The 7,534-nt window shown below is 55.3% G+C and overlaps 3 protein-coding genes across 3 annotated transcripts in view; 2 read left to right on the forward strand and 1 right to left on the reverse strand.

The window, feature by feature from the left end:
• The window catches only part of SDRG_15063 (hypothetical protein), a gene marked incomplete at both ends in the record, with an annotated part of 5,179 nt that extends 4,384 nt beyond the window's left edge, over positions 1 to 795 (forward strand). The window contains one exon of the mRNA XM_008621225.1: positions 34 to 795. Within this exon, the coding sequence (XP_008619447.1) occupies positions 34 to 795 (762 nt within the window). The remainder of the gene's footprint in view (positions 1 to 33) is intronic.
• Positions 796 to 834: 39 nt separating this feature from the next.
• SDRG_15064 (hypothetical protein) lies at positions 835 to 5,942 on the reverse strand. Its single transcript, XM_008621226.1, has 18 exons — positions 5,739 to 5,942; positions 5,616 to 5,696; positions 5,467 to 5,571; positions 5,303 to 5,419; positions 5,162 to 5,260; positions 5,008 to 5,121; positions 4,751 to 4,960; positions 4,591 to 4,707; positions 4,403 to 4,537; positions 4,155 to 4,337; positions 4,012 to 4,113; positions 3,859 to 3,966; positions 3,677 to 3,814; positions 3,527 to 3,631; positions 3,379 to 3,477; positions 3,238 to 3,333; positions 2,958 to 3,194; positions 835 to 2,907 (listed from the first exon to the last, which is right to left on the reverse strand). Exons 1-18 carry the CDS (start codon positions 5,892 to 5,894, stop codon positions 841 to 843), a joined length of 4,269 nt encoding a protein of 1,422 aa, XP_008619448.1. The 5' UTR covers positions 5,895 to 5,942; the 3' UTR covers positions 835 to 840.
• Positions 5,943 to 6,114: 172 nt separating this feature from the next.
• On the forward strand, positions 6,115 to 6,961 carry SDRG_15065 (hypothetical protein). The gene has a single exon (XM_008621227.1). It carries the CDS (start codon positions 6,180 to 6,182, stop codon positions 6,642 to 6,644), a length of 465 nt encoding a protein of 154 aa, XP_008619449.1. The 5' UTR covers positions 6,115 to 6,179; the 3' UTR covers positions 6,645 to 6,961.
• Positions 6,962 to 7,534: the final 573 nt, after the last annotated feature.

Consider the following 7,534-nt stretch of genomic DNA (forward strand, 5'->3'; position numbering starts at 1 on the left):
GGCGACATGGTTCTCAACCCGATCTTTGCCGAGCGCATTCCAAAGGCGCAGCTCGAGCTGTCGGTCGAGCAAGCGGACGCATTGATGGCAAGTGCAAGCCACCGTGCGGCGTGGCATCAACAAATGCAAGCCCTCGACACCGTCGTGGACAAGAAGATGGACTTGGTCCGTGATGGGCTCCTGCACATCGACCACTTTATCGCTGTGAACGTGAAAACCGCGTTCGCAGACGAACTCAAGGCGGTCGAGTCGTCGCGCAAGCAGATCAAGGACGCGATCGAGACGGCGCGCCGCAGTCGTGGCGAGTTTTCAACTGCCATCCTCGCGCGGCTCCGACGCCGCACCAAGAAAGAGCTCGAGAAATTCCAGCGCAACATGGATCGTCTTTGGAAGCCCAAGGCGACGGGAAAAGGCTGGGACGACCATGCCAAAGGCGCCGTGCTGTATGAACTCACGCAGCGTGCATCGATTGCGGCGCAGTTGCAAGCGACATCGGATAGTATCCAAACCGCGGTGAACGACCCCGCCAATGTTCAACTCGAAGAGAAGGACGATGCCAACGACGGAGAGGACTACTCCTACGGCGCAGACGACGGCGATGCGCCAGAGGATGGCATGGCGCAGCTCAAGCGCGAATCGACGGCGCTCAAGGTCGCCAACGAAGCCCAAGCCAAGCAGATCGAAGCCATGACGTCCAAGCTGGATGTGGTTACGACCAAGCTCGATACGATCGCAGCGCTCTTGGGGCATCGCGCTGACGCGACCGAGTCGATGCGCCGTCAGAGTCGTTTTTGATGGTCATCTTTCCAATACACATTCATATACAACACGAGATTGCGATCAAGGGTCCAGTACATTTGTGGTAGGTGTGTTTCGTGCCAGCAGCGCTAGAATCGTGTCCAGCTTGGCGGCAATCGCCTTGTTTTCTGCACGGAGCTCTGCCATTTCCTTGTCCTTGGCGACCGCGACCGCTGCTACCTTCATCTCCTCGCGAGTCGTGAGCTCTGCGATTTCCTTTTCCGTCGTTTCCTTGAGCGTTGACAATTCTTGCTGCAGTCGTGCCACCTCGTTTGTCAAAGGGTCGGGTGCTGTCGGCGTATATGCGAACCTTGCTGACGTTGCCTCAGCGTCATCATCGCCTGGCGTGGATAGCTCCACTTTGGCTACATCGGCGATCGCACGTGTCATGGCGTCCGTCATGGTCGTCAGATGTACGTCAATAGCCACGCGTTGGTTGAGCTGAAAGAGGAGCATACACTGGTCGTGGTCGCTCAGTGGCTCGGTCTCGTCAATGCGCCGCCAGAGATTCGCGATCTGCGCCTTGCACAACCGGAGCTGCTTGGAGACACGGTCGTTGAGATTGCCGAGCACGTGCTCTTTGAACTGACCGCGGCTGCGACGCGCCAACTCTATCGCCTCCTTCACGGTCTTTTGCTTGGATGCGAGGACGTTTAGCTCGCCGCCAAATACCGCGGACACGTCCAAATCGGTAAAATGACCAACGTGCTCCAAGCTATTGCGGACAAACGCCATCTGACTCTCGACGACCTTGTCTAGAGCATCCATGTGCTCGATCCAGGATACTCGGTGGCTCGTATTTTGCATCAAAGCATCCGCTTGCTCCGGTACAATTCCCAGCGACGCCTTGGGGACACTCGTGGTGAATATCGGATGCAGTATGCGCTTGCCTCGGTCGTCCACGAGGTGCATGAGCTCCATCGTTTCTTTCTCGCTGAGGTTCATGGCGCCTTCGAGTCGCAAAATGGATTGCGCGTAGCTGATCAACGCTTGGGCCTTGGCGTTCGCCAAGCTACCTTCGACCGTCTGGTTCATCATCGCCAGAAGCACGTTGAGCAAAACGACGACCATAATGGCCGAGTGCGCCATCATGAGAATTGCTGTGCCAATGTACAAGGTGTCGTATGATCCCGAGACGTCCGCAGTGTTGGTAAACGTATCGAGCGAGCTCAGAGGGACTTGGCCAAATGTCACAAAATACGTCGACATGAACGACTGACCCAGAGAGCTGAACGCGGCGTCGGGCTTGAGCACAAAGAGCTGGTAGAAGATGAGCGTCAAACCAATTTGGAAAATGCCAAAAATGAGGAAAAAATTCCAAATGTCCCCAAAGAGGTGCGCCATCATCGGGAGAAGGTAGCTGGCCGATGAGACGACCTCTAAGAACTGCAGCGAAAAGACCCAAAGCACCAACGCGAGCAGCGCGCCAAAGCCAACTTGGACTTGAGTTGAGGCTGGCAGCCAGCCGAGCTTCATCGCCACAAAGACGCCGAGAATGAGGCCATAAGCAACCAGCTGCACCACGTTCATGGACGACGAGATGTACTTGATGCGACCGACAGCCTTGATCTCGTATACTTCGTTGACGATAAAGTACACGGTTGTAGCGGCAAGCACAGCATTGTTGAAACGAGCAAACCACGCGTCGATGTGAAGCTCGTCAGCAAAGTGTACGAAGAGGGCGGTCAACGTTGCCGTGACAGCTATAGTCCACCCCACGAGGCACCATCGTACGTGGCGATCGGACGGCATTTTGGCCCTGAGTCGAGCAAACCGCCGTGGCCGGAGACCCTGTGCAGCAACAAGCCCGACAACGGCCAAAAGAGCTGTCGTGAGACCGATACCGAAGCTTGTGGACGACGGCGGCACGTCACCAAAGAGAATGGACGAGATCGTCATCGTCACCAGCAACAAAATGTGCATCAGCAGTCGCTCGACATACATGCGCCGGCCAAAGAGTTCCCACTTGATCTCGAGGAGCCGGCGAAAGACGACATGCTCAAGACATGCCTTTTGAGCCGCAAACATCTCGTCCGGGTCCTTGAGGTTCAGATTGAGAACGGTGTAAAGGGCGCTGGATCGGCAGTCAAGACCGTACACGAGGTCGAGCTACGCCATTCGCGTAAGTGAAGAGTTAATAAAAAACAAACGAAACCTACATTGGTGAACGTTGCATCGTGGCGACTCATGCAGATGCAGTCGTCGAGAAACGCGGTGGCGATGGCGGGGCTGCACGCAATGGCTTCTGAAAACCCGTGCTTTGAGAACACCTCGTACGTCGTCTTGGTCACGAGACGTTGCGCAAGGTGCTCCCGATAGGCAGGTGAGTTGTCACGCAACACCAGCTCCTTCTCCAAAAGCGTGTGGATTTCGTCGCCAAAATACGCGCGATGCCCCTACGACTCGGTGTCAAGTCATCCGCTACAGCGATACATGTACCTTGACAGCGGGCATGTCGGCAAAGAGCTCCAAGAGGCGCTCAACAACCGCACGATGGCCCTTGCGACCTGCGCGTACAATCGCTGTGCGGTGTCTCTACTATGACAGTCAGTGTCCTTTGTCCCGGACATCGGCACTTGCAAAGTCGGCGAGATCGATGTTGGCTCCATGGTTTAGCAGCAGCTCCACGTGCTCGAGCTTTCCGTTGCCTGCCACGATCATCAGTGCCGTCTCGTCCTCCTAGTATCCAATATTTCTACTATTTCCTATTCGATTGTCCTGTCAGTACCGTTGTGACGCCATCGACGTCGATGTCGTCTCGGGCAAGGAGTGTCTTGAAGACGGCGATGGGCAATGATTTTCGTGCCGCGACGTGCAGTGGCGTGTCATTATACTAGACAAAGTCGCTACCATAACCATGGTGGTGTGCGTGTCGAACCTGCAAGTGCTTCTTCATGTCGTCCACGCTGAGGACTCGTGCGAGATAGAAGGCGGGGTAGCGTGCAGCCATTTCCCAGCAGTTGCAACGGAGGTATTCGCATTCGCTGCCGCGCTTGTGAATCTCGAGGACGCGCTTCTAACGTAAACATCAGTTTATATATGGTTCCTGGTACAGTGCACCGCTGAGAATGGCTCGAGAAAGCCGTGGTGGGCACCGGCTTGAAGCAAACGCTCAACATAGTCGTCCTCGTTTTGAGCTTCAGCCATCGCCAAGGCCGTCTTGCCGCCCTAGAAAGCGAGTGAATGCGACATGACGATGTATCGCTATCGCACGTCGCGTGTTGTGCAGTCGATATGTAATCCCGGTAGCTTGAGCAAGAGCTTTAGATTCGGGAGGTTTCTTTTGGCACAGCAATGGTGCAGGACAGTGTAGCCCTGCAGCGTGTTAACCACAAGTATAGACATTGGGAATTAACCTTGGTATCGTAGTCGTTGAGGTCGTCTACGTTCGTGCCAGCTTCTAAGCGACCCTCGAGCTCGATCCACTTTTCGTCGGCAGCGAGTTGTGCCAAGGTAGACGTCGAATGAGCGGACTGGCGTACCCCCGTGCAGGCACCACAGCACACGAGTGGCGGGGTCCCATACTGAAGCCGCTTGATCTACGACAACATTGGTATTGTGAGTCGTCTGCTTGTGGTCTTGTAGATCGGTGGTGCGACGGTACATTGTGGCCAAAATTCAGCGCACGTTTTGTCTTGCGGCATACAGCGTCGACAGCGGCGATCAGCGCCGCGTTCGTAACGTCGCCCTTGCACATGACATCTTTCTCCAAGAGGTATTCTTCTGCACTTCGCCCTGTCTAGACATTTGATACTAAACTATTGCACATGCAATCAAGGCGCGTTGCCGTGCCTTGTCCTGCAGCAGCAAGCACTCCAATGTGCAGTAGGGCATGAGTCGCGCTAGGACTTGGTCGGTTGCGTACGGATCCAAGGCTTCAATAGCGTGCAGCACCACCGTCTTGCCGTCCTATTGGTAGCTAAGCAACCAATGGACAGTACCGGCTACCGACCATGTCAATACACGAGATTGCTCTCTCAATCCGAGCGCCTGAATCCAGAGTTGCACAAGCGAGTGTGTCGGTTAGCCACGCGTCAAAGCCCGACACGTCGTTAGCACGGGCAATGCGATGCAGTGGGAACTGCACTCGAAAGTCGGCTTCCTTTGCGAGGCGCTCAAGGGTCGTTGGGTCGTCCGTGAGGTCGGCCGGTCGCTGGCCCACCTACACACGACGCTCGACGACAGGACGATCGCTATAGTGTTCGTCACCATGTTTTCTGCATCCAAGGCCACATTGAGAATGAGAAGGCGTTCTAGCACTTGGGCTCTGCCGCCTCCTTCATGCAGAGACTTGAGGACGATATGCAGCGCCGAGTCGCCGTTCTACCACCCGGTTAGGATCCCTGCGGCTGTTGTAGCATACGTCGTTGGTGGCGTGAACGTCTGCACCGGCTCGCAGCAGCATTGCCAGTCCTCGGACATTGCCAACCCGACTGGCCGCGTGCAATGGCGTCTCGCCGCGCTAGAAGGGGCGTAGGAGCTTCAATCGGAGAGTCTCGTGTACGTGGTTGCGGCTGCCAACGGGGACGGACTGCGTCAAGAGCCACGGCATCACGGCATGCGCACTCGACTCTGCCGCGTAGTGCAAGAGAGAGCTGGGTTGGAGGGAATTCGCTTCTTCCTATGAAAATCCACAGGTTTTCTCACGGTGCACAACGCATATCCTACTGCGTCGCCCAGCGCTGGGATCAGCGACGGGGTGTTGACTGTGAGGCGCTCCAGGATCGCCGGTCGATCCTGCCTCGTGGCAACGACCAGAGCGTTCATAAAATCCTAGCCACACGGTTTACTCACGGATACTGATGGATCGTGCACACTGGTGTCCGTAGCTCCATACACGTCAGGAACAAGTTTGTCTTTCGATCGACACCAGCGTCATGAGCTGCGCTATCACCGACCTACACGTCACGTTATATCGTGGTTCAAAATGGCAAACCCACGGTTGATCGCTGTGGCGGGACCATCTGGTGTGCGAATGACGATGCTCCCACATCGTCGAGGTCTTCAGCAATCGAAGACTTATCACTGGGCTCTCGTTCGGGTAAGCATGGTGCAACGAGGAGTCGCTGGCGTCGCCACACCCAGCGCGCTGGCATCGCTCGGCAGGAATACACGGGGCGGTTATGCGTTGTGACTGATTTCTGTGTCGGCCAGTAAATGTGGCAGATGCCCACACCTGGAAAAGTTGCGTGTCACCAGGCACAAAGCCCCGCTGTGCGCACTCCAGCGTACATTCGGTGGTCGTTGTATACTAGTACCGATGCAATTGAAGGTAGAACTATACCATTTATGTAAGTCATTTAAGGAAAATTAAAATCTCGAGAGACCAAGTCGACGCTTTAGTAGAGGCAACCACGAACCGCGCAGCGTGGATCAAGCACATGGACGACCTCGACAAGGTCGTGAACGATCAGATCGACTTTATCCGAGACGGGTTGGCGCACGTCGGGCATTTCACCAAGATGGACGTGCTCCCAGTGTTCGAAAATGAAATGCGAGTTCTCGAAGAAGCACGCGCCAAGCTCCACGAGGCGGTTGATATGGCGCGCCGCAGCCGTGGTCAGTTCCGAGACGAGATTTTGCCCAAGTTACGGGAGCGGTCGGCCAAGGTGCTTCGATTGTACACGGCGAAGCTGCGGACTCTCTGGCGACGCAGTGACGACTTCGACAACATGGACAACCACGACCAGTGCATGCTTCTCTTTCAGCTCAACCAACACTCGACGCTCGACGATGTACTCACCAAAATGACTGCGGCCATCATGGCGGCTGTCTCCAAGGAAGTCCCACAGCAACGCCCGAATGCGACGACAACGACAAGGCAACCACCAACGAGCGCGAGATAGAGGGTGGAGCTTTGCACGACACAGCGACAAGTCCGACCCAGCAGATCGCTGCGATGGCGGCGCAGCTGGAAACGGTGACGAACAAGTTGGAAGCAGTGACGAGCCACAACACCGCGATGGAAGCCAAATTGGAAGCAGTGACAAAACAGAACGCTACCATGTCGGCCGAGTTGCAGTCGATAACGGGTCAGCTGACGACGATGGCGACGCAGCAGGCAGCAATGGTCTCCCTTTTGAGCGCAATGGGCCATCGTGAGCACCGAGCTCCAGCAACACTAAGCTTAGCCTAACGCTGTACGCGACAAATTCAACCATGATATTGACATTGAATTGGAAGCGAAAAGGCGTGTTCTGTTGCCAGTATTATATGGAGGTCTGACAATTCATGGGAGGACGTGCATGTGGAGCTCCTCAACATCTGTCATGTGATATGTCGTCGCTGGCTTCCCATGGCAACGCAGCCAGCAGGTGGTTGCATGTAGTCTCCTGCTGCTCAGAAGCGGCTCGGAGAGTGACAATACTCATCAAATCCCGAGTTCGGGGGGTTGGGGGAAAGAGGTGTGCTCTATCAGCCCCGGGGGAAGAGCTGTTAAGCCAAAAAGACTGCCTGTTCAAACCATCTGGTTTGCGTGCACTTGGACATCTGTCGTCACTGGCTTCGCCCATCAAGGCCCATCTGCTCATGGTGCAATTGCGACACAGCAACGGCGAGGTCGGCGTTTTTAGCAGGCGAAGCAGATGGTGACAACCCATTACCAGTCATAAATACGTACTGATATATCTCAGATGTCGAAATCGAACGTGAATCGGCATCGTTCGAGCCGAATGTCGACGCCTCGAAGAAACATTTTTACCTCTGGGACTCGTAGCGCTGACTACACCGAATAAAA

This window comes from Saprolegnia diclina (assembly GCF_000281045.1).
Source record: "Saprolegnia diclina VS20 unplaced genomic scaffold supercont1.83, whole genome shotgun sequence".
Taxonomy (NCBI): Eukaryota; Oomycota; class Saprolegniomycetes; order Saprolegniales; family Saprolegniaceae; genus Saprolegnia; species Saprolegnia diclina.